Genomic DNA, 27,816 nt, shown 5'->3' on the forward strand with positions numbered 1-27,816 from the left:
TGCATTACCTGTTGGGCGCTTTTATTGCAGAAAAATGCAGTGGTAAAAAAACCCAGATTTTATAGGGGAATGTGAAAAAAGTAAGTATTGCATGGGACCCTGTGAAATATGGGTTTCATTATAATAAAAACAGCCCTCAAACCACTCTGCAATTCTTTACTATTGTCAGGGACTCTAGTATTATGCGATAATGGAGGACCAAATTATGCGATTGGGTTATCTAAATGATGTCATATCAAATGGTTAGTTATGTAGCATCCGGCTGCACATTCCCTGGCGGTAATTCTTTTATCCTTTTTAGTTACAAACAACATTTTGTTGAAATCTGCAATTGTTTACCAATCCAAAGGTATGTAGTAAAAGCCACAGAATCTCAAAAATGCACTGGCCCTGACCATTGTCTATTATTTTAACAGCAATCTGTTCCCGAAAGGTAAAAAAAATAAAAAATAAACTTCCTAATTTCAATCAATAACTATTTTAGCTGCATCATAAGCCCAGCTTCAGGAATATCTCGATTTTGCAGAAATAGTGTTTATAAAATAAATCTACATTCTTAATTACATAATTAAGTATTGTTTTCTTCTTTTCAACCAAAAAGTATAGTCGAATATTTCACTCACTGTTTTAAATAAACATTTACATATTTTTAAAAAACGCCTTATCAAGTCTACATACCCCAAAATAAATATGAAATCTAAAAATACATAACAATTTGTACTAAATTTCTATATTGTCTCAGAGTTCTTGTGACCTCAGCCTCATGGTTTATGATCTATTGGTTTGAGGGCTAATGAATCTAGTTTACTCTGCTTTGCTTAGTCCCCAGACTGTCCTTAACTATTATGTTGTACTGCAGTTTTAATTTACTTCATTTTATATTGGATGTTCTTTGTAATGATTAGAAAATCTATTGCATAAATCTAATTAATCAGTGCACATGTGTTTCTAGCTTACTTACGTGGAGACCATCTGGAATGGAGGATGATAACTCAGAAAAGCACTTTGTAAGTTGTTTTCTTTTACTGTTTCCTTGTACCTACATCCCATAGCACATTCTTGAAGATTCCCATTATTGCGTTATAGTACATGGGATTCTGTAATCCCTGTATATAAACAGTGTCTAATGTATTTATAATTGGCAACTTGTGAAGCACTCAGGCACCAATTATAAAGAAATTCAATCAGAACTCAACTGTAGTAACTTATTACTGTTGAGTTATTATATCACAGTGCCTGCTTCCAGAACAAGCAGCCGAGAGGCGAGACAGGTCAGGTTGCAGAGCATAATTAAAGCAGCTGTTTACAGAGCAAAACAAACATTTTTTTTCTTTTGCTCTGTTTTTCTAGATGTACATTAATAATAAGAAAGGATATATTTATAGCAATGTGTTTATTTTTTGCTCACGTTGGGTAATTATAAACACGTTCGATCCCTTTGCATATTTCTACTGCCCTTTTTAAAAAAAACTTGTATTAAACTGCTTCTGATATATTTTTGCTGCTAATATCTAACAGGTTTCTTGATGTATTTAATTTTGCATTTGAGATTCTAATGTTGTTCTTTGTTTGCAAAGATGCTCTCTCTCTCAAGTGAGAGTTACCCCCTAAGGATTTGTGTGATTTTCAGGAAAGGTGATTGTGTGACCATGTATTATGAGGAATAAAGTACGTACTTCCATAAATGATAAGGACCTGGCCTGGCAGTTTAGGCCAAGATCTCTGTACTGGGGTAAATGTTTGACATTGTTCAACATTCTGTCCATCAATTGTTCTTTTTGCGTTTCTCTATATGGTCATGAAACTCTTCAGAGATTTGCAATATCCTTGTAATGTACCGCAGGGTGCTACTTTATCCCATATATATATGAATGTTAGGATGAAATAATGGTGTGCACCCTTTCTATCATACATCAAGTGCCGCACACTGTAATCCAGTGCTTAAAGAGATCAATCAGTTGGTAACTGTTTAAACATTAGTGCTTTGAAATACTTTTACTGCATTGACAGTGCAGAGCTAGGATGGTTGATTAGTACTCTGTGGTATATTATCTTTTCCTCTTGAGGAAGAGGAGGAATCCACTCTAAGACACTGGAATCGTAGCATAAAAGGGTTTGTAAGTAATATGTAACAGAAGCCATATTTGACCAAATAATCCATTATTATTGAATTATGTTGACATTCAGTATTAATCTTTTCAGAACTTGTAATATTTGTATTTCTATGTGCTTAATGACCAGTAGTTGTCAGGACTTTGAATAAAAATGATCAGTTAATCATTTATTGAAATGTGTTATTTTGTAATAACGATGGGATGGCTTAAAATTGCACTATTCTTTGATAACCTTCCGATTGCTGACTTTATGCAAGTTGCTTCAGTCTCGACTTTCAAATCTCTATGCAGCTGTGATGATCCACTCCAATTTCGCCACTGCGCCCCTTCATCCTTGTTACTTTTTTCTGCATGTCGGTGACACCACTCATGAACTTTTCACTACTTTGTCTCTGTGCCTATTTTAACAAAAGGATATTTCTACCCAAAGACTTTAGTCTTCAAGGCTCACATGGACTGCAAAAATCCTGTTGGTTACATACCTACTCAAAGGGAGTTTGTCACAGAAATTGTGTCTAAAGTCTTTATGGAACCTCGAGCAGGGCAAGAGGAGTTGTTCCTCATCATCACTCTGTGTAGCAGCAATGCCATTCTTCTCAAGACCAAACACCTCCAAAGAGCTTGAAAAGACAATAGCTACTGACCCTGTTTCAAGTGCCAGAGTGGGATATTCTTATTGAGAATCAGACCCTCATCAGAGAGGCACCATCATCACAGGACTAGCTTGGGTTGGCTCTGGGTCTCCACAGCTCTACATCATGTTTACGGGCAGTCATAATCAGGGGGCCATAGTGATAAAGTGATGTTTCTGGTGTTTTGCTTCAGTGGTTACTCACTGTGGGTTTTGGACTGAACAGTTCAGTGGGTTGAAGACCCAGCTGCTGAGCTGCCTGATTAAAGTAGTAAAAATCCTTGTACTCAAATACTCATCACTCAAAGACAGTAGTTCTACCTATGCGAAGTCACGGATTTTGTTTAGGGTGGCAGGAATCCGTGTCAAGTTCAAAGGGTAGCAGAGATCTGGTAATCTGTGTGTTTGTAGTATGTGTTGCTGTAGATACACATGCTTGGCACACTTATGGCATCTGGTGTTCGGCTCTGACCTTACAAGTTATTTCTCTTCAAAGTTTTGAGTCCTGTTATGTAGCGTGGCTCCTCCCTTCGTTCGCAATGCACATTGGAACTGGCTCCACCCTTATATTGTGTTTTTTGTGCCAGTGGGTTAGAACGTTTTATACAATGGCTCTAACACCGACATGTTTGCTAGCTGCGACATCGGGCCCTGCTTTAGTTCGCCGGTTCCTGCAAAAGATAACAATTGTATTTGCTATCTAGACTTTGATACCTCAAGGGTGCTTACTTTACCCCACCCATCACAGTATGAATTAATGAATAGGGATTTGTTAAGTGTGTAGCTACTCAAGAGTGTCCCAGCACTATGCGGAATCTAAGGAAATGATGAGAAACTTATTATAGGCTACTCAGCAATAAGCCAGGTTTTGTTTTTTTTCCTGAAAAACCCCCATCCTCTGTTTGCGGAAGTTCTGAGGGGAGCTTGTTCCAACCCACACGTTCCAGGAGGGTGAAGGACCGCCCTCCAGCTTTAGAGAGACAGACCATTGGTACTGTGGCCAGATAGTTATTTGAGGAGGTATGTTTCTATTAGGGTTATAGCAGGAAATCTTGGATTACAACTAGCCAGGCCCAGAATGATGTAGCGCTCTACGCATCAAGAGCAGGGATTTTGAATAAAATACGCTTATTCATGGGAAGCCAATGCAAATTCCTTAAATGTTCAGAGAAATGCTCCAGTCTAGAGAGACTGAGAACAAGTCGAGCAACCGCTTTTTGAACAGTTTGTAGTTTTTTTTAGAAGGGGTAAGATTTTAGCCTGCTTGCAGCAGGACAAGATGGTGGCCGTTGCCACGAATTTACTTATCAGGGAGTTCATGTCTGGGTGTACTCCCAAAAGCTAGAAGAGAATGGGGGCAGGGATCGGACAGGGGTCCTGATTTAAGATTTAAATAGTCACTCTGGAGTCTCCCGGTGAGACAGAATTAATCTCGGATAAAAGGCAGGACACATTGCTAGGGTTCGAGGTTGGTCTAGGAGCTTCAACTTCCAATGTCCAAATTGTAGTTAAGCTATTCTGACTCTCCTGTATTTTGTTATGAAAGAAAGAGGCCAGTTGTTCACACCACTTGGCTCGAATGGTCCTTGCTTCTATGGCAGGCAACCGAATCTGAGAAGTTTTTTACAATCTTTCCTTCATTAACTTCTCTTAGTAGAATTTATCAAGATCACATAATTCTTAAGTTCCTTTTTATTCATTGTTTTGTCCTCTATACTGTAATTTTTGTTCCTAGTCCTTTCTGCCTTTTAACATATTTTTTCCTCCTGTTTCAGGGCGTCCCTAAACCAAGTGCTTTAAATCTTGTTTCTGCCTGGCACTCGACCTGGGAGGGGAGCTAGTTTCTCCACCGAGGAGCGAATATAGTAGTCGACCTCCTGAGCATCGCATTCAATTGACCCCAAGAGGTTTGGCATAGTATATTTCAAGGCACTCAGTAGATGATTCTGAGTAATTTTGGAGAAAGGTCTGATTTGGCGTGGTTCAGATGGTCATATAAGCTATCCTGTGGGGAGGCGAGCCAATTAAATTGAATTACCCCTAGTTTTTGGTAAATGTAGAGCTGTACCAGTTTGCAGTACTGCCCTTCAGTGTTATAACAGACCCACTGGCCTTCACTGAATGTCTAGCTGTCATGGCCGCTCATCTGCAAAGAGCAGGCATCCATGTCTTTCCTTATCTCAATGAATAACTGATCAAGAGCAGCAGCAAGGAACAATGTCTAGCACACACCCAGACAGCACTCCACCTTCTATACCCTTCAGTGTTTACAGTGTATGCAAAAAAAACACAATCTCAGCCCATCCAACCATTTTTAGGGTCGGTCCTAAATGCTGTCACAGGGAAAATCCACTCCAACGAGCAGAGGGCACTGGCAGTTCAACAGTTGCTATCTTTTTTTCAGTCTACTCACCCAGGAACAGGAACAACTGCAGTGAAATTGCAGGGGTGGATGACATCATGGATAGCAAGTTCACCGCATGCCAGATTGCACATGTGCCCCTTGCAAAGTGCCTCTCCAGCCAATGGTCAAAAGCGGAGGGTCAATTGAAAGATCTAAGATTGATAAATGCCAGCAAACAGCACTTTCTGCACTGGTAGACGAGCAACAATCTGTAGCTAGGCAGGCCTTTATTGGACTCTCCAACGCATATGACCATTACCACCGAGGCATCGCTCATAGACTCACTCATGTGGGACTGTGTTAATCCGAGCAGGCACATCAGCTGCCTGGAGTTAGTAACCATTTACCTAGTGCTCAAAGCCTATTCCATGTTACTCATCTGTGGCAAAGTAGTCCTTATATAGACGGACAACGTGAGGGTAATGTATTACATAGAAAAACAAGGAGCACTCATTTACATCTGCTATTTACCAATGCACAACAGATTTTGCACTGGGCGATTCACCACAACATACAGGTCTTGATGGAACACTTGCCAGGGGTCGACAGCGACTTTCCAGACCTTCTAAGCAGAACGCATCACGAAGTCCATAAATGGGAAATCCACTCTTAAGTCCTTAAAAGGTACTTCCAGAGATGTGAGAGCCCAGCAATCAACCTCTTCTCCAATCAAGAAAAGGCAAGAACACCATACTTTGCCTGCAAATACCCACACCCACAGACCAGGGGTAAAGCACTACTGATGAATTGGCCAGGGATATTTGCCTATTTTTTTCCATTCCTCCCACTCATCCCCTACATGGTGAAGAAGAGGAGGCAAGTTTCCATGACCCTCTTTCTGGTGGCACTATTGTGGGCCAGATAACATTGGTACTTGATGTTCCTTGAAATGTCATCAGCCCACACAAGAAGATCCCGATCAGGCTGGACCTTCTCACTCTACAGCAAGGCACAATCAAATACCCGGACAGCTAAATCTAGCTAATTGGCACCTAAGGTCTTATAGCTCCTGTACTTGAACCTCCCAGAGGAGTTTATGGTTATTTTGCAAGAAGCACAAGCAATCACTGCATGTGCATGCTGTGCTGCAAAGTGGAAGCTTTTTGTTCAATACTGCCTTTCATTGAAGGTGCAAGACATCATTTCCTGCATTTTACCTCTTCAGAACTCACGGCTAGTGTCTACTTTCATGCTTCTTCACTTGGCAGCTGTAGCTGCATACTTGAAGAACAGGGAACGCTCATCCCTTTTCAGGATTCCTGTAGTCAAAGCATTTCTGGAGGGCCATAAAAGGGTTGTATCTCTAAGAACACCTTCAGCACCTGCTTAGAACCGGAATATGAATCTCAACAGGTTGGTGGGACCGTCTTTTGAGCCTCTTCATTCTTCTGAGTTTCAGTGCTTTCATGGAAGATGGCTTTTCTTGTAGCAATGACTTCCCTTAGCTGTGCTAGCAAGTTACAAGCACTTACTGTTCTGGAACCATTCATTCAAGTACATATGGACAGGATACCAATTCCAAATTCTTTAGGAAGGTACTCCCTCCTCAGACTTTCAAGTCTGAAAATAGCTAAATGAGGTCCTGGAGGGAAGCTCAGAGGATGGTAGAGTAGATTAAGTATGAGAGAAAATTTCAGTAGGCTACCTTACATCAGCATTACTTGCAAACTATTGAAGACATTTTAGCGCCAACTGGGACAGTGCCCAGATGCCACAAATCGTGCTACACAGCACTGTGAGGCAGCCCACTTCCTCTTCAAATACAGCCAATTACTTTGCATTACAAAAAGCTAGCCGGTTGGACAAATCCCCTGAGACTGAATTGGAATCTCTTGCAGGGCCAGCCCCTGTAGAAGTATTATCCTTCTGTGCAATATTGCGGAAGAGAGCATCTGTATTGGAGTTGCCTGTACCAGCAGTGGAGTCCTTGTTACCATTTAATGAGGCACTGCTCCACCAATCCCACCTAGGCCTCAGTCTTAAACTGCCTGATAGCTAGATGGTTTAAAGCAGCTCCTAGATACCTTGCATTTCTATCTATGTATCAGTCACCAGAAAGCCTCATGGCGCAAGCCTCCTCATGCATCTAGCAAAAGTCTATTTCCCAGCAGCTGTACCACACAGGGATTCTAAAGAGTGTGAGCAAGAAAGTATTTTTGTCGGGACTCTTAGCTCTCCGGTCTTTAAATGCTACTTGTCTGATGAGCAGATACAGCTACTCTTTCTGGGATATTAGTCCTATGGTCAAGTCCCCCAGACCACTACAAGGGTCACGCTGGTAAAGGATGACCAGTATATCACTAGACCAGGTGCCTCCAACCAGACACCTTCAGAGTAGCTCACAACCTTGAGTTCCTTTTTTTAATAAACACAGGGTCACATTTTCCTTTTAAAGTTAGGGGAAGGCTCTATTTACTTTTTATCTTCTGGCTGCAGATGCAGGTCCTGATAATGAGCAGTGCTGGAGTCAGATTTATGAACCAGGGCACAAATGTGAAGTATGAGGCACCAAGGTATTTAACTCTTAAATAAAAGTCGTTGTCAACTCAACATTGGAGTATGAGAACAAAATGATGTTCCAGAATGTCTTTAAATGGGAGAACTTTAAAACGAACAGTTAACTAAATTATTAAGTTATCTCTTCATTTTAACTTTATCCATTGCAAAGTGTTGCATTTACAAACAGCAGGCCTCTTGCTTCCGGTGTCCGTTAGACACTGCCATATTTTAACAGAAAAATGCTGTCATTTGTTTCAAATGGTAGAAATTTAAAGTGGCTAAAAGCATTTCTATGAATCATCGAGTCAATGTTTTTCTTCACTTTCAATTAAGCCAATTACGTCTTAATAGAAGCAAATGTCTTCACTTTACATCCCTCCTATTTAAACAATTGGCTTTATTTTCTGTTATAAATATGGCACAGTGTCTCCAGGCCACTGGGTGCAAGATGCCTGCTGTTTGCAAGCGTTCCGGCCAGTCTTATGGACATGGCATTCGATGGCTTCTGATTGTGTAGTGATAAAGCAAATTTGTCTGGGTCACAGTGTAATCTTTGAGACTTTCTGCGTCTCCCTTCCAATCGCATCAGCAATTGTTTCCCATTCATGGCTTTGGTAGGGGCTTCCAAAACTGTCAGCAGCCCTAACAGGTCGCCACAACCTTTTCATAGCCAGGGCTGCAGTGCCCCTCAAAAATGGCAACAGTCTTCCACAGCCCATACCACCATCCCTCCTAAACCTCTTTAGCGTACTCCTTCATGACTTTGGTAGGGGCTCCCAATACCACCAACGTCCCCAACGAATGCATCAATCACCACAACCTTTTTGTGGCCGCAGCTGTGGTGCCCCTCGAAGAGAGCAACAGAGACCGGGGTCAGCCCAGTCTTCCATGGCCCCAGGTGCCGCCCCTCTCAAACCTCTTTAGTGTGCCCTTGGTGGCACAGAGCCTCCCCTTTGTTGGCATGATAAAACACTTTCTGTCAGGGTGGTGGAAGCTAACTTCAGAGAAGTGGGTCCCACAAATTATTCAGCAGAGTTATGCTTTGCCACTCTACGAATCCTTGTTGTGCCTTCCACCAACTTCGGAACGGATGATGGACGACCATATGTGTATCTTGCAGTAGGAAGTGCAAGGTCTTTTGGCCATAGAGACCATTGAGAGGGTTCTGGCTCCAGAAGTCGGTCTTGGTTGTTATTCATGTTTTTCCTGGTGCCGAAAAAGGACAAAGGCCTCTGTCCCATATTAGACCTTCGCCTTCTCAGTGCCTTTCTGAAAAAGACACAACAGCAAGATACTCACCCTAGCCCAGGTGTTCCCTGTCCCCGACCCTGGAGATTGGACGGTAGCACTGGACCTGCAGGACACTAATTTTCACATCCCTGTCCTGCAGGCCCACAGGCATTATTTGCAATTTGTGGTTTGCCACAGACATTTCAGTTCGCTGTGCTCCAAATTTGGACCTATCAGATGGTGGTGGTTGCATCACAACTCTGGAGGTCAACGGTTCCAGTCTTCCCCAACCTCAACAGCTTGCTTTTGAAGGCGGGCTCACCTCCACACTACGGCGAGCCTATTAACATTGTTGGGGTTCACTATCACAATGCCAGGGTAACACCTGACTCCTTCACAGACGTTCCCTTCCATTGGAGCCATTGCGGGCAAGTGCAGTTTTGTGTCTATTCTCCTGGAGTGTAGAGTCCAGGACATTCAGACTATAAGCCAGATGTTTTAGCCTCTGTCTTGGATCTCAGCGAAGATGACTCTGAGGCTGCTGTGACAGATGGCCTCCTGCATCTTGCTGGTCAAGCATGCCAAGTGGGATCTGCCGGCCCTGCAGTTGGATCTGAAGTCCCTGTGGACACTGCACTGGGGGGTCTTTCCAATCTGGTCCAGATTTTGGAGGAGACTGCAAAAGATCTGTAGAAGTGACTTTGGGACCGCAAGTGGGTCAGCAGTAGACCCCTTTCCTTACCTCATCCAGAGTTCACAGTGACCAATGCATCACTTTTGCATTGGGGAGCCAATCAGGAGAGATGGATATCAGAGGTGTTTCATCTCTGGCGGAGGCCTGGCTCTATAATCTTATGGCGCTCAAACCCATCTGCATGGCGTAGAAAGCCATCTTGCCCTGCATCAAATGAAGCTGGTGCAGGTGTTCCGGAAAACTCCAAAGCCGTGTGGCACTGCAACAAGCAGGGCAGGTTGGGGTCGTGGACCCTGTGCCAGGGTGCTTTGCATCTCAAGACATGGCTGGTCCACCAAGGATTTTTTCTGGTGAAATACCACCTGGTGTATTCCCTGAAAACCATTGCGGATGAACTAAGACCTCAACCTCTTGCAGATCTCAAATGACTTTTTCATCAAGAGGGGGTGCAGGGTCTTTTCTGTGAAGGGGAAGAAGCCTGGCTTGGCCTGTTGACCACCGCCAAGTACTCACAATGTCAACACATTTGTGCATTGGAGTTTCTAAAGCATCCCAGACATGTGTCTGCATCAAGAGGAACCCAGATCCTACACACCTTCCAGCTGATACCTCTCCTACCCAGAGTTCTAAAGAAGATCAGGACCGACTGGTCTCCAGTAAATCTTAGTAGTCACAGATTGGGAAAGGACTGTGTAGCATCTCAAACTCCTGGGCATAAGCATCTGTCCTCTGATCCAGCTGCCCCTCAGGAGGTAGGTACTGTTGCAGTAGCAGGCCAGGGTTCTGCATCCAAACCTGCGCAATCTCCACCTCCTTGCTTCGTGATTAAGTGGTGACAGGTGAGTTTGATCTTCATCCCAAAGTTGTAGATGTCATCCTGGCAGCTAGGCGTACCTCCTCCAAATCTGGATATGCCTGATGTTAGGATACCTTTATGGCATGGTGCGCTCTTGAACAGATTTACCCACTCCACACCATATTTTCCGAAGTTCTGTTGCTTGTGTTGTCTCCCGTCCAGCAATGCCTTGCTTTTTGGGCACTGGTAAAAATTATTTGTCTGCTCTTTTTCCTTTTTTACGGTTGCCCAACCAGTCGTCATTATTTAAATCCCCTGTTGTGATGTGTTTCCTCAAAGGGTTGCAACATATATTACCCCCTTCTCCATTTGTTATGTCCCAATGGGACTTAAATCTAATCCTTGCGTTACTTTACACACACCAGAAATATTACTATGGGGGGGGCAACAAAGTGAGCTAGTTGCTCACCTGTAGAATTAGAGCTAAGACAAACAGGGACAAAATCATAGAGATCATAGGTCGCAAAGTTAGCAGGGATCTCTATACCACTGAGGAGGCCCCCAGAGAGGTAAAAGATGCCCTAAGAGAGGGAATAGATTCCTAACTTACAGATGTTACAACCTCAGTAGTATTGCCACACCAGCCAGACCTGCTGGACACGGACATATCAGACAAGAAGCCTGGATAATATAGACCTAGGCCTAGATTTAAGATATGGGCACTGAGAGGCTATGCACGGCCCACAGTGAGTGCAAGGGTCAATGTTGTGATCTTGGAGCATTTCACAGTGGGGAGGGGTACAAGATAGGGCTCCCTCCTGTCTACACTCCTCTTCGCATTATACATGGACCCCTGTGTCTGAATAAGTCAAGAATAATCCAGACATTCAGGGAAAATTGACTCCCAGACCTATAAAATAAGTGTCGTAATTGCATCCTCCCTAGACAAAACAGCAGAATTTAACTACTCAGAATTCTGAACATGACTGGTGAGCAGGCTACCCTTCTTGGGCAGACTGGCTGTGATCAAAATGACTCTTCTCCAGAGAGCACTATACGTGATGCAGACATTTCTTTTGCAACCTCCCAAGCATAATAAGTGAACTACAGAGATTAATTGAGAGCTTTATTTGGGAAGGCAAGAAACCTTGACTTGCAAAGAAATATGCTTACCTGACATTTGACATGGAGAGTGTTGTGTTGTCTCCAAACCAATCAACTATTACCAAGAAGCCCAGCTCCTTTTTATAGTAGAATGGAATAGGAAAGAGCCTAGACTCATCCTTAGTGACCAGAGCCACCCTGGCTACCTGCGATAAGCCAAGGACCTTGGAGGGACTCACTGCCTTCCCTTCACCACTATCGCCTATTGCAGGAAACCCAGACTTATCCGCAGCCACGAAGAGAGGCTTTTTGCTCACAGCCGAAAACAGGAGCTAAAAGAATTGGGTACTTTTTTCTTTTACAATTATGTAGGTCTTTGCTCCTTCGAACAGATTGAGTTTGACTATGGGATCCAGGAGGGGGAAGAAATTGAAGTATCTTCAGATTGAACATTGGGTCACTCGAGCTGTATCAGATCGTGCACCAGCAGGTCGTTGTCGCCATTTGAAAAGTGAATGGCAAACAGCCTCACAGCAGTAATGGGCCACAGGAAGGAACCATGTCAAGGAAGCATCATAAAGCTGCATAAAGTTTCTAGCACGAGAATTTAATGAACTAACATATCCTAAATATCTTAAAATACTACAGATAACAGATAGAACGGATATGACTTATCATAGTGAACCCAGCTATAGTTAAGCATAAAGAATAGCTGAGACACATAGGGGCAATGGTGGTCTGTGACGGTGTATGGAGGAAGTTTTAGACACATTCATAGAATGCCTTTAATGAAACCTTTGAAAGGCAAGACATGATGAGACTTGGGCATGGGCAAAAGGGTTTGGGGTAGGTGTTATAAGTTGTTCCCTCACCGGCCACTGGTTGAAGGTGGGTGTATGTGTATGAAATTTCCTGTGCTTAATTTTAAAAAATGAATTAAAAAAAATATATATATATGTATATATATATATATATAATATAATATATATTATATACATATATATATATATATAATATATATTTTATATATATTACCTTCTGGCGGTCGCCAGTAGGTAGTTATAGTTAGGACCACGTTTCCATAGGAAAACCTCAACATTCTATTTTGAATAACTTTGGCGCCGGTCGACGAATCCTCGCGAATTTCTCAAAATAGGTGGGGCGCTACGCTCCGCTCCTACCCTGAAAGTCTCGGGGGGATCCGTCAAGCGGGGGCTGAGATAAAAGGGGGGTCCCAAAACGCGTTTTTCCCATGCATTTTTCCATAGGACCTTTAGAACGAGCTACAGCCCGAACGGCTGAACAGAATTACTCAAAATTTGGCAGAGAGGTAGTCCCTAGGTCAAGGAAGTGCCTTTTGTAGGTTTGGTGTAAATCTGTTCAGTAGATTCTGAGAAAATAGCCTTTAAATCAATATATATATCTGAGCCCGCTTACGGTACGCTTACCGTACGCTTACGGTAAGCGTACGGTGGCGTGCGCGAGCGCGATTCTGATTGGCTCTTAGATCTTAGTAAACATTCGAATCGGCCGAAACCAGGAAGCGGCGGCCGCCATTTTGTGTGTTTCACTCTGAAAAAAAAAGAGTGAAAACAAGAAAAGGGGGCAATGAGGAGAGTTACAGACCCCCTTACATTTGTGAGGGGGTCAAAGAAGGACTGTAAAGTACAAAACAAACATTTATTGATTTTTAAAAAAAATCACGGGGTACGCGTACGGTAAGCTTACGGTAAGCGTACGGAAGAAACATGGCGTGCGCGAAGGAGATTCTGATTGGCCCATAGATCTTAGTAAACATTCGAATCGGCCGAAACCAGGAAGCGGCGGCCGCCATTTTGTGTGTTTCACTCAGAAAAAAAACAGAGAAAACAAGGAAAGGGGGCAATGAGGAGAGTTACAGACCCCCTAACATTTGTAAGGGGGTCAAAGAAGGACAGAAAAGTACAAAAAAAACATTTATTGATTTTAAAAAAAATCACGGGGTACGCGTACCGTAAGCGTACGGTAAAAAAAATAAAAATAAATAAATGAAAAGCAGATTTAAGAGTTTAGAAATTAGGGAGCTCTAAAAAGAGCTGTTGTGTTTATGAAGTCATTTTTTAAGTGGTACCTACAAGTAAGTACCGATGCAGAGTCTAAGGTTCAAGAGGAAGACTCTGTTCCCTTCATCATTGAAGTGCACACCATCTCCTCTATAAATGTCTTGCATGTCATAACGCAAGTTGTTGTGGTAAATGGCACCCATACCATAGTCACGGAGGAAAGCAGAAACAGATTTGTTGACGTGCTTTCTTGCTTTGTCAATCTGCGGACAGAAATGATAGGACCAGTTCCATTTTTGCCTTTGGCATATGTTGGAAAACACAAAGGCAGTTTTAGGGAAAAGTGTAAACAGTTGTGCAAAGGTGTCCTTCATAAGCATTTCCAGACCTACCCCAGTCAAAGTGCCTAGGTCATTGCCACCACAGTGCACTATTATGAGGTCAGGGTGTTGGATTTGAATGAAGGATTTCACCAATGGCATCAATTGGTGCCACTTTAACCCTCTCTGACCAATCCATTTAATGTCTACATTTGGCAAAGCAAGGTCTCTCATCATACCTGTTTTCTCTGCAAACTTTTCACTCCAGAAGACATAGCTGTGCCCTACAATCCACACTGTGAACATCTTCAAAGGAGAACTGGATGCACTCAGGAGGTGTCTTTCAGTAGAATGGCAATATGAAAAGAAAGACAGTTTGGAAATGGAGGCATACATATTTTTTTCAAAACAAAAAGAACTGATTGGCTGTTTCATACCATTCTAGAATAAAAACTAGGCTGTATGTGTAAATTAATAGAAGCATGTTTTGTATTGGTACAAAAAAATGTGTAACCAAAGAACAGTACTATGGATTTGCTGTAAGGTTTGAAAAGTCAAGCACTCTTGCTCTGTGGAATTGAAACATTGTGTGTCGAACTTCTGACCTAACTCTACACAGCAGTGTTCCATGAGCTGTTGCTATGGTAGCAGGCAGAAGTCAAGTTGGGGGAAGGGTACTAGGCAGAAGTCAAGTTGGGGGAAGGGTACTTTTGGAAAAGGGTTGGTTTTCAACCAATAGAAATGTGTGATTACATTTGAAAAAAAGGGGTAAGCACTGAGATTTGAAACTTACATGTATATGTGTGGAAAAATAGAGGGAAAGTTTGCCATTATCTGGTTCTGCTGAGAGGAGAGAGGTGAACACAACAGAGATCCTGGCTCTGATAATCTGCTGTTTGAGTGTCACATTTCTTTCACAACTAACTAATTTTAAAGGTGAGTTTACAGTTTGAGAGGGGATGTATGTGGTAACTTAAGAAATGAATAATAGAAATGGGAATTGTTTTTGTTGTAGTTACACATGGTGGTTTCATAATGTGTCAGTCTGTAAAAGTGATTTACACTTGCCCCGAAAAAAAAAAGAGCAGTAAGTGTGCTTTCAAATTGGCAAAGAAATTTCGTTTTGGGACTAATGTGAAAACATGACTCTGTGTGCATAGAAGAATTATAGGCAGAGATTTATTGCGTCTTGCTCTGGTGATTTCACAGTTGCATTAGATGGAAAGGGGGAGCGAATTTTTGGGGGAAGAAGCAGAGTCTTAGCACACACCCATGTGCTTGCCATGTATAGTCATGCACAGTATTTAGAAGCGAGTGGGGTTTTCAGGTTTAAGTCTGTAATGCAAATACATTCAGCATCACTAAGGCTGGTTGCCCTTGCTGGACTGTAGGCAGTCACAGAGAATACACATGGTGGGGGTCTGAAAAAACAGCTTGGACATGTGCATTTAAATAAATCAAAAAAAGTGGTTTTATAATGTGTCAGTCTGTAAAAGTGATTTCCAATTGTAAAAAGTGATTTTCACTTGGCCCGAAAAAAAAAGAGCAGTAAGTGTGCTTTCAAAATGGCAAAGAAATTTCGTTTTGGGACTAATGTGAAAACATGACTCTGTGTGCATAGAGGAATTATAGGCAGAGATTTATTGCGTCTTGCTCTGGTGATTTCACAGTTGCATTAGATGGAAAGGGGGAGCGAATTTTTTGGGGAAGAAGCAGAGTCTTAGCACACACCCATGTGCTTGCCATGTATAGTCATGCACAGTATTTAGAAGCGAGTGGGGTTTTCAGGTTTAAGTCTGTAATGCAAATACATTCAGCATCACTAAGGCTGGTTGCCCTTGCTGGAGTGTAGGCAGTCACAGAGAATACACATGGTGGTGGTCTGAAAAAAACAGCTTGGACAAGTGCAATTAAATAAATTAAAAAAAAAGGTTTCATAATGTGTCAGTCTGTAAAAGTGATTTTCACTTGCCCCGAAAAAAAAAAGAGCAGTAAGTGTGCTTTAAAAATGGCAAAGAAATTTCGTTTAGGGACTAATGTGAAAACATGACTCTGTGTGCATAGAGGAATTATAGGCAGAGATTTATTGCGTCTTGCTCTGGTGATTTCACAGTTGCATTAGATGGAAAGGGGGAGCGAATTTTGGGGGGAAAAAGCAGAGTCTTAGCACACACTCATGTGCTTGCCATGTATAGTCACGCACAGTATTTAGAAGCGAGTGGGGTTTTCAGGTTTAAGTCTGTAATGCAAATACATTCAGCATCACTAAGGCTGGTTGCCCTTGCTGGAGTGTAGGCAGTCACAGAGAATACACATGGTGGTGGTCTGAAAAAACAGCTTGGACATGTGCATTTAAATAAATCAAAAAAAGTGGTTTCATAATGTGTCAGTCTGTAAAAGTGATTTCCAATTGTAAAAAGTGATTTTCACTTGGCCCGCAAAAAAAAGAGCAGTAAGTGTGCTTTCAAAATGGCAAAGAAATTTCGTTTTGGGACTAATGTGAAAACATGACTCTGTGTGCATAGAGGAATTATAGGCAGAGATTTATTGCGTCTTGCTCTGGTGATTTCACAGTTGCATTAGATGGAAAGGGGGGCGAATTTTTGGGGGAAGAAGCAGAGTCTTAGCACACACCCATGTGCTTGCCATGTATAGTCATGCACAGTATTTAGAAGCGAGTGGGGTTTTCAGGTTTAAGTCTGTAATGCAAATACATTCAGCATCACTAAGGCTGGTTGCCCTTGCTGGAGTGTAGGCAGTCACAGAGAATACACATGGTGGTGGTCTGAAAAAACAGCTTGGACATGTGCAATTAAATAAATTAAAAAAAAAGGTTTCATAATGTGTCAGTCTGTAAAAGTGATTTTCACTTGCCCCGAAAAAAAAAAGAGCAGTAAGTGTGCTTTAAAAATGGCAAAGAAATTTCGTTTTGGGACTAATGTGAAAACATGACTCTGTGTGCATAGAGGAATTATAGGCAGAGATTTATTGCGTCTTGCTCTGGTGATTTCACAGTTGCATTAGATGGAAAGGGGGAGCGAATTTTTGGGGGAAGAAGCAGAGTCTTAGCACACACCCATGTGCTTGCCATGTATAGTCATGCACAGTATTTAGAAGCGAGTGGGGTTTTCAGGTTTAAGTCTGTAATGCAAATACATTCAGCATCACTAAGGCTGGTTGCCCTTGCTGGAGTGTAGGCAGTCACAGAGAATACACATGGTGGTGGTCTGAAAAAACAGCTTGGACATGTGCATTTAAATAAATCAAAAAAAGTGGTTTCATAATGTGTCAGTCTGTAAAAGTGATTTCCAATTGTAAAAAGTGATTTTCACTTGGCCCGAAAAAAAAAGAGCAGTAAGTGTGCTTTAAAAATGGCAAAGAAATTTCGTTTTGGGACTAATGTGAAAACATGACTCTGTGTGCATAGAGGAATTATAGGCAGAGATTTATTGCGTCTTGCTCTGGTGATTTCACAGTTGCATTAGATGGAAAGGGGGAGCGAATTTTTGGGGGAAGAAGCAGAGTCTTAGCACACACCCATGTGCTTGCCATGTATAGTCATGCACAGTATTTAGAAGCGAGTGGGGTTTTCAGGTTTAAGTCTGTAATGCAAATACATTCAGCATCACTAAGGCTGGTTGCCCTTGCTGGAGTGTAGGCAGTCACAGAGAATACACATGGTGGTGGTCTGAAAAAACAGCTTGGACATGTGCATTTAAATAAATCAAAAAAAGTGGTTTTATAATGTGTCAGTCTGTAAAAGTGATTTCCAATTGTAAAAAGTGATTTTCACTTGGCCCGAAAAAAAAAGAGCAGTAAGTGTGCTTTCAAAATGGCAAAGAAATTTCGTTTTGGGACTAATGTGAAAAAATGACTCTGTGTGTATAGAGGAATTATAGGCAGAGATTTATTGCGTCTTGCTCTGGTGATTTCACAGTTGCATTAGATGGAAAGGGGGAGCGAATTTTTGGGGGAAGAAGCAGAGTCTTAGCACACACCCATGTGCTTGCCATGTATAGTCATGCACAGTATTTACAAGTGAGTGGGGTTTTCAGGTTTAAGTCTGTAATGCAAATACATTCAGCATCACTAAGGCTGGTTGCCCTTGCTGGAGTGTAGGCAGTCACCGCGAATACACATGGTGGTGGTCTGAAAAAAACAGCTTGGACAAGTGCAATTAAATAAATTTAAAAAAAAGGTTTCATAATGTGTCAGTCTGTAAAAGTGATTTTCACTTGCCCCGAAAAAAAAAAGAGCAGTAAGTGTGCTTTAAAAATGGCAAAGAAATTTCGTTTTGGGACTAATGTGAAAACATGACTCTGTGTGCATAGAGGAATTATAGGCAGAGATTTATTGCGTCTTGCGCTGGTGATTTCACAGTTGCATTAGATGGAAAGGGGGAGTGAATTTTTGGGGGAAGAAGCAGAGTCTTAGCACACACCCATGTGCTTGCCGTGTATAGTCATGCACAGTATTTAGAAGCGAGTGGGGTTTTCAGGTTTCAGTCTGTAATGCAAATACATTGAGCTTCACTAAGGCTGGTTGCCCTTGCTGGAGTGTAGCACTCTGGACATGGGCTTTTTAAAAAATCTGAAAAGTGGTTTCATAATGTGACAGTTTGTAAAAGAGATTTTCACTTGCCCAAAAAAAAAGCAGTTTGTGTGCATTCAAATTGGCAAAGAAATTTTGTTTTGTGACTATTGTGAAAAGAAATGTAGTAATATATTTAAATACAATAAAGGAATTTTTTTTTAGTTTTTTTCAGGTATTGCTGAAGAGCAGTGAACAAAATTTAAGATGCCTACAAAATCCAGAGTTCAAAAAACGCTAAAAAAAAAACTATATTTGAAGACAACTGGAGGACCAAAGTTAGTAGAAGATGCTCATGTTGGGAAAAAGAAAAAATCTTCTGGTAAGCAGAAAAAAGAATTTCTTAAAAAAATAAAAATGTACAAAATGTCTGTCCAGGGAAGAATGTAACAAAACGAAGAGAACGGCAAAAAATTGAGAATTTAGTTAATGCAAATATACCTTCTGCAACTGAAAAGTTTTACATAAACAGAAAAACAGCGTTTAAAGAGATACGTAGAAAAATGTTTCAGAGAAGAGTTATGTCCAATTTGATAAAGGATGTGAAGAAATATAAGCAAAAGGCAAAATATTACAAGAGAAAAAAAGAAATTGAAGCCATTGCAGCAAAAGCATTAGAATTAAAAAGGAAACTATTCATATTAATTTTGAATAGGATGCGTACATTAGATAAAATGGTTAATGTACTGAAATCACAAAGCAAAAGCAAAAGAGTAGTGAACAGAACAAACTTTTGTAAAGTGTTTTTAGGAAAGTGGATGCATAGTTCAAGTAGTGAACCTTTTTTTAATGAAGAGAGCTATTTTCAAAGTAATAGTTTGCTGCATGCAGTTGACACCAGAGGTCGTTCATACGAAGTAAAAAATGGTTGCATAATGGAGAAGGAGATAATGGTTCCAAGAGATGAGGTACAAGTGATGGCAGATGAGGCAATGGGGAGACGTCCTAAAGCCCCAGTGTACACTTGGAATTGTAGTAGTATTTGCACTGTGCGTCAGGAATCTATTGACAGATTTCGAGAGTTTCTAAGAGAATATAGTAAAAAAAAGTGTAAAACAGAAGATTAAGGTGCTTCAAAGTCTGGATCCATGCAGAGTGAGAGAGAATACTGGTTTGCAGGGTCATTCTCTGGCTTGTCTATCTAGAAAAGTGTGCAATAGTGTTTTCCATCATTTTAGGATGCTGGCTGTTCATCATACTGAAATGAGAAAGTTTGTGAGACGGTTGTATTTTGCCAAAAGTCCAGCAATAAAGTTAAATGAATTGAATAGGGCTCTGTTCCGAGGAACGGTATCAGATGTAGAGAAGGTTGTTGATGAAATTCAGTTTTGTTACTTTGGTCCTGAACAAAACAGTGCAGAGAAGGACACAGTAAATGAGGAAGAAGTGGAAGAGAATGTAGAACCTTCTGTAAGTAAGACATTTAATGATCACATAACAAAATTTGCAATAGTCTCTAATGAAAGACCAAATGTTACTTGTATTTGTTGCCGCAGAACTCATTATAGAAAACAAACTAGGAATGTTGATCTCTACAGAAAGAGTGAAAATGAAGATAATTATAAGTGGATGGATTTTGCCACATATATATTTCTTGAAAATTGTTTTGAATTGGGTGAAGATCAGCGTATTTGTAAATACTGTTATAATAAGTTAGAGGAAAATAGAATGCCGACCAGAGCTGTACATAATAATTTAGAATTGGATGCTATTCCTGCTGAACTTTCTGAATTAAATACATATGAGTCTATACTCATTCAATGTGTTCTTCCGTTCCAGACCATAGTACGTATGGAGCCCAAAACTGGTAAATTACCTCCTTCAGATTTACTGAGAGGTTTAAAAGGTAGAGTGGTGTATTTGCCCTTGGATTTGAAAAAAAATATGGAAACTATTGACGCGGATACTTTGGAAACTGAACCATTAATTATTCTGGTTAATGGTGTACCTACAAAGAATAAGAAGATTTGGCAGGAGCTGGTAGATGTGCGGAAAGTACAAAGAGCAAATTTGTATTTGAAAAAAAATAACAAATGGTATGAATCAATTTATATAGAAGAAGAAGAAGAAGACGAAGATTTTCAAGAAGACACAGAAACACCAACTGGACAAATTGAAAAAGTGGACAAGACAAAGGAAGAAGAAATTTATGAACATTTTAGCATACATCCTCTTCATTCGAAAGAAGTTATGGGAGACAATATTGATCTCTTTCAGATGAAGAAAGCAAAAGGAACTCCCGTGAGTGTATGGGAGGAGAGCTTGGAAGCTCGATGTTTTCCCCAGCTGTTTCCTACGGGAAAAGGAGGACGATACGATGAACGTCCAGAACAGATTCCAGCTTCAGAGTATCGGACTACAAGACTATATGCTTAAGATCCCAGATTTCGACAAAGTATTCCTTATTTGTTTCATCTTTTATTTGAAAGCGACTTGTCTGTCTTATGCAGTAAATCACATTTTAAAAAGTGGAGTACATTTACAAAATGTGTCTGCTAAGGATTTTATGGAGAAAGTGCAGCACCGAGATGATCATTTGGAAACACAACTGATCAATCTGATGGCTTGTCAGCGTGGGACAAATGAATATTGGTACCGACGCCATGGTGAACTAAAATGCATGTTACGCAATTTAGGAACACCAACATGGTTCCTTACCCTAAGCTGTGCCGAGTACGCTTGGGAAGATTTACTGGATTTTCTACGAGAGGCCAATTCAAACATTAAAAACATCGAATACAAGACAGCAGGAGAACTGTGCTCATTGGATCCGGTTAATGTTTGCAGATATTTCAATCATAGATTTGAGGCTATGATGTCCTTCATCTGCAATAAAAAAAATCCACCCCTTGGAGAAGTAGTGGATTTCTTTTGGAGAAAAGAGTACCAGGCAAGAGGTGCTCCTCATATTCATATGCTGTTGTGGATCAAGGATGCCCCAAAGTTTGGAACAGATACTGATGAAGCAGTGTTATCTTTCATTGAAGAATATGCAACATGTGGTATACCAAAAAGCACAGAAGAGAACAAGTTAAAGGAGCAAGTTTTACGTTTCCAAAGTCATCGGTGTGGAAAATACTGTCGACGGAAATACAAGAGCAAAGAAAAATACTACACTAAATGTCGATTTGGATTTTCTAGACCTGTTCTTTCAAATGGAAGAGTAAACAGTTTTATGTCAGCTGTGAGACATACTATCACAAGAAAATCACCTAAGAATACCTACAACCTTAAAAGAAAAGAAGAATCAAAAAATATAAATGACTACAACCCAGTCATTTTATCCATGTGGAACGCTAACATGGATATACAGTATGTAGCTGACAATTCCATTGCTGTTGCACGATATGTAACGTCTTACATTACGAAATCAGAAAAAACAGAATTGAAGGAAATGTGGGAAGAGATTTCTCACGAGAAAACTGTCAGTAAGAAGCTGTACAGTTTCAGTTTGAAGATGTTATCGCATCGAGAAATTGGATCCTACGAATGTTCAGATAGGTTATCTTCTGCAAGTCTCTACTCGAAGTCAAGAAAAATAATTTGGGCAAGTTTAGGCCTTGCAGCAATGAGAAATCGGGTACTGAAATCTGTTGGAGAAATTGAATATTTGGCCGAGAATGACCCAGAAAGTACAGATATATTGAAAACAAACATGTTGGACACATATTATCCCAAGAGAAGTCATCATCTGGAGAACATGTGTCTCTATGAAGTGTTGCAGAACTACATTTATTCACGGAAAGCTGCAGAAGACATTAATAATGGAAAATATAAAGTTGTTGGTGAAGAAGGATGTTTGGTGAAGCAAAGCAAAGGAAGTTTGATAAATCATCGGAAGCTGAGTTGCGACACTACCGACAAGAAAGAATTTTACTACTTGGCTCTTTTACAGTTGTTTAAACCATGGCGTACAGAGGATGAACTACTGGGAGAATTTCAAAGCTATGAGGATTCATTTAATGCTTGCAAAGACAGCATACAATGCAATACATTCACAACTTATCTGCAAATGTTAAATGAAGAAATTGAACAGGAAACTACAATTGCAGCAGAAATAGCTAGAGACAGTTCTCAGGACAGCCAAAGTTCAGGAACACACAGTCAAGATCCCCTAGGACAACCAATCGTTGAAAATGAAGCATCAATAGCCATGAATGAAGTGGAAACAGCTATGAATCAAGCTCAAGAAGAATTTATAGACTTAGAAAATTTGGAAAGACAACTGAATCAAGAGCAGCAACAAATTTATGAAGAGATCAAAAACAAAATTGATCACGGATTTCTACATGTAAAAAAAGAGTGCTCATGCACATCATTTCATCCAATCAGGATGTATGTAAGCGGACAAGCTGGAACTGGAAAAAGTTTCCTTATAAAAGTCATCAGAAGGTACCTACAGCAAAAAACAGATTCTACTTTGTCTTGTGTGGTTACTGCTCCAACTGGGTTAGCAGCATATAACATAAAAGGAATCACCTTACATCGTTTGCTAATGTTACCAGTGGAGCATGAGAACAAAATACAATTCAACAAGCTAACTGGAGAAGCATCCTTGGAAGTTTCACGAGTATTGAAGAAGATGCAAGTTCTCATTATTGATGAGGTGAGCATGGTATCAAACTTAATGCTTGCCTTTGTGCATTTAAGAATGCAGCAAATTTTGAAGACAGACTATGACGTGTTATTTGGTGGAAAACACGTCATAGTTTTTGGAGATCTTTTGCAACTTACTCCAGTTAAAGGACAACCAGTGTTTAATACTGTGACACATGAAGACACGAAGAAGTCATTGGGAAGTATCGGTAATACAAATATTTGGTCCTTCTTTGAGTACAAGGAACTTACAACTAATATGAGGCAAGCAAACGATGAAGAATATGGAAGTATTCTGAAAGATATCAGGATTGGACTACTCACAGAAGCTGGCAAAAAAGCATTACAGACTCGGCTGCTACATAATTTATTTCCAAAGGAAGAAATAGTTGCAGAGAAGATATACAAGAACATTGCAGAAAACAAAAGTGTCATCTGCTTAATGCCAACTCTACGTGAATGCTCAATATTCAATGAGGAGCTTTTGAAATTGGAAAAGGAAGAGATCAGGAAATTGGAAGCAGTGGACAAAATTGAGGATGGAAGAATTACTGTCACAGTAACAGGCAAACTGAAAAATAAATTGGATTCACTAGAGAAGAACATCTCAAAAACAGCTGGATTAGAAAAAAATCTATATGTTTGCATGAACTGTAGAGTGTTTTTAAGGAGAAATTTGGATGTTGAGAAAGGTTTAGTTAATGGAGCGATGGGAAGAGTTGTGGGTTTTATTAATTATCAGAAAAAAGAAGGAATTGAATGTTTAAAAATAAAATTTGATCAGATAGATGAAGTTAAAGATATTTGTCGTTGTACAGTTCGTTTTATGCTTGTGAAAGACTTATATGTACGTAGGAAGCAGTTTCCGTTTTCTCTAGCATATGCTGTAACTATTCACAAGTCTCAAGGATTGACTGTAGATTGTGCATTTGTGAACATTGGTTCAACTGTGTTCAAAGAAGGTATGGCATATGTTGCTTTGTCACGAGTCAAAACATTATCAGGTTTATTCATGATAGACTTTGAAGAATCAAAAGTTAGTGCTGATACAAATTGTGTAAAGGAGTATAATAGATTAAGAAGAAGCTATGCTCCTCATTTAGGTCAGTATCCTGTGTTGGAGAAACGTGTAGTTTCTCGTAAAAGAAAAAATGAGAATATCTGTAGTGAAGATGTAGAGAAGAGGAAAAAAAAGAGGAGTGATGTAATTGCAAGCAAAAAGAAAAAGGAAAATGAAGAACAGGTTGTAGGATGTCATTTTGAAAATAGCTCTGGTGTCAACTGCTACGCAAATGTAGTGCTGAATGTTGCATTTTATCTGGAAAGTTTGCAAGAGCAGATAATAGTAAATCAGGGAAAAAGATTCTGTTCAGAGCTGAGTCTCCTTTTTCAAAAGCTGAGTAAAGATAAAACTCAAATAGTAAGTGCTACTGACATTAGAAAACTTTTAGATGTATGTTCAGGACGAACACAGTTTTCTCAAAATGAACAGCAAGATGCACATGAATTTTTGTTGTATTTTCTTCAGGTAGTGGAAGAAGAAGGAGTTCCCATTGACATTTTTTTTGGTCTCTCTTATAAATGGGAACATAGTTGTGATAATTGTTATAATATATGTGGCTCTATTGTTGATAATGAAAGGTTTATTTATTTGACATTGCCAGAGAGTAAAACAGTCACTTTTGCAAAATTAGTTAAAGATGCTAATCATAGCATGAAATGTGGTGAGTGTAATTCTGACATGTTTTCAACATTAATTTTAAAGGAATACGGACAGTATGTAATTTTAATGATGCAACGATGTAGAGCTGATGGTTCAAAATTGGATACTTTAATAAAGAAGTTTACAGGACAGCAATTATCAATTTCAGGAAAAACTTTTGTAACTGTTGCAATAATTTTCCATGATGGACCTACTGTTACTTCTGGACATTACACAGTTTATCTAAAATGTGAAAAAGGCTGGACACTGTGTAATGATTCCCAATTGATTTTCAAACAACGTTTGCCTTTTGATTTAGCAAATTCCTATCTAATCTTCCTGAAACCTAAATTTTAGAGAGACTTGGCAAGATCTGGACAAAATAATTTTACCATTTTACTGGATTACCATTGCAATTTTGTAAAAAAAAGATTTTTAAAATTATCATTTGGCCTAATGGAAAGATAACCAATTGTAATGTGGACTTTTTTAATTTTTAATGCAATTTTGAAAAACCAATAATTTAGAGATTATCGGTAACTTCTGCACATTTTAAATTTTGGAATGTTATTGGACTGCCATTGGAAATTTTTTCAAAAATGATTTAAAAAATTACTATTTGGCCATGTGGAAAAGTAACCAATTCTATTGTGGACTAAATAAATTATTCAAAAAATTTTCGTGAACCAAAATGTTACAGAGAATCGGTGAGATCTGGACAAATTAAACTTTAGAATTTTATTGGATTTCCGTTGGAAATTTATTCCAAAAAAAAAATTAAAATTACTATTTGGCCTAAAGGAAATGAAATCAGATGTATTTTGGAGTTATTTGAGATATAATATTGTGATTATAGTTCTGAAACAAACATATCAGACGGTATTTTAACCCCTTCGGTGCTCATGACGGAATGGTTCCGTCATGACCCACGGTTGAGCTGTGCTCATGACGGAACCATTCCGTCATGACCACGCCCGCGCAAGATTCCGTCAGCACAGCGGCGGAATCTGCGCAGCATCGAAGGGGTTAAAGAAATAAGTATTGGTATTAGATGATATTTTTTTACAATATTATGCATTTCTATAATGTTAAGTTTAATTAAAAAAAGAATCAGGACTTTTTTAATACAATCTTTGTGATTGGTATTTTTTTTTGCCCGCTGTAAAATGATGAATGCAATTGCTTTCACAATTTATAGTGAAATGCAATATATTCTGAAAACAGCAAAAATAAGGCAAAAAGATTTTTTGGTAAAAAATGTAAATATGTGTACTGTATTATAAAATGTTTAAAAAATATTAATACTTTTTTCTTTTTTTCCAGATAGATATAGAAAATTTTCGAAAACTACAAACATTTTTAAAACTATTTTTAAAAAAAAGAAATGAATAAATATTTTTTCAGTGAGTATGGTAAGTCAATAATAATAATTGTAGTCTCTCAAGGACAATGTAATGTGATAAATGATTTTTAGTGTTTTTTTTAAAAAATAAAAAAAAAGTACGCGCACCGTACGTGTACGGTAAAAAAAAATAAAAAAAAGTTTTTAAAAACATATGTAAAAAAAAGATGAAAGATAAGGTTGGCTCTTAAAAGAACCGTTGTGTTCATGCAGGGACAGAGGAAAGGAAGCATGGGAAAATTATTCAAAGCGACAAATGTGCTGATCTATTTTGTTGTTCACTAGGGAAACACTGGTCTCCCTATGGCAAATTAGATCTTTACAAAATGTGCAATGAATATCAACCTTCCGAAATCGAGGGTTCATTTCCAGAGGGCCAGCAAAAGGAGATTCTCCCCCCACAGATGAAGGGCTCACCTGACCTGCAGAAGAAGGAGTAAGCCCTGCAGGTGATGGTCCAGGCTGAGCTGCTGTGGATGTACTGGCTCGTCTTTCTGAAGAGTTACCTCCAAAAAGATGACCATGTGTCCTTCTGTGTACATCCTGGAGGTGTCTCTTCATGGTGTGATTCCCAAAGGAATACTTCCTGTTAGGATTACCTCTAGAAAGTACACGCTGACACAGCTTGCAAGTAACTAAGGGTGCATTCACCTTTTGCTGGCCTTCTGGAAAAGTAAAATAATCCCAAACATAAGAAGGCTTTTGTTTCCTCGATCTCTGCCTCAAGACAGTGCTGCTAGTGCTAGCCTCACTCTCAGAAGAGCTCTGCTGTTCTGCCATCGTATCCCAAAGACAAACCAGCTCCTTCTCCCAAGGGATCACAAGCAGAAATGAGGGGAATGGGTGTGGTGTAGGAGAGTTCTAGAACTGAAAGTAGTTTCAACCAATCAAAAGTTGTGTTTCAAGATCACATGACCTACCGTACGCTTACGGTACGCTTACGGTACGCTTACGGCAAAAAGTACGCGTGCGCGTAAAAAAGACACGCGCTTGCGCGCATGCGCATAACAGTCACTCCCCGGCACTTCCGCGTAACGTGCGCGTGTGGCGTAAGCGCGCACGCGTCCCACGCGCAGTACGCGCGGCTACGCAAAGTGCGTAACTATACGCAAGCAGCGTAGATAGATTACGGACGTTGCGTAAACCGTACGCTTACCGTGAGCTTACGGTACGCGTACCAAAAAAAAAATAAAAAAAAAAAAAAGAACTGGAAATAAATTTTACATGTTTATTTTAAAAAATATATTAAAAAAAAATATTTAAGGATTTTAAAAATTAAAGCATAGTCTTTATAAAAGGTAAGTAAATTAAATTAAAAATATGTTTGAAAAAATTGAAGAATAAAAAAAAAATTAGCATTTAAAAAACCTTGCAAATTCACTGAAAAAACCATGGGTTTCACACACGTTATAGTTAGGAATTAGCATTTAAAAAACCTTTGAAATTCAGTGAAAAAACCATAGGTTTCACACACGTTATAGTTAGGAATTAGCATTTAAAAAACCTTAGCAATTCAGTGAAAAAACCATAGGTTTCACACATGTTATAGTTAGCTGGACATTTTACTCGTAAAAAACCAATGAAATTGCCCCGTTATAGTTAGTTCAGCTAACTATAACTCGCGCGCCCGCAATGCACTGCTGATGACGTCACATATTACATCACTCATGACATGGTCAGTGACATCACTCA

At 39.8% G+C, this 27,816-nt stretch overlaps 1 protein-coding gene across 2 annotated transcripts in view; it reads left to right on the forward strand.

Annotated features, from left to right (window-relative positions):
- Nucleotides 1-27,816, forward strand: part of ARFGEF2 (ARF guanine nucleotide exchange factor 2) — a 629,301-nt gene that overhangs the window by 441,338 nt on the left and 160,147 nt on the right. For both annotated transcript variants that reach the window (XM_085619427.1, XM_085619428.1), the window contains exon 33: nt 953-1,007. In XM_085619427.1, coding sequence (XP_085475553.1) covers nt 953-1,007 — 55 coding nt within the window. The remainder of the gene's footprint in view (nt 1-952; nt 1,008-27,816) is intronic.

Source organism: Triturus cristatus, chromosome 7, assembly GCF_964204655.1.
Source record: "Triturus cristatus chromosome 7, aTriCri1.1, whole genome shotgun sequence".
Lineage (NCBI taxonomy): Eukaryota > Metazoa > Chordata > Amphibia > Caudata > Salamandridae > Triturus > Triturus cristatus.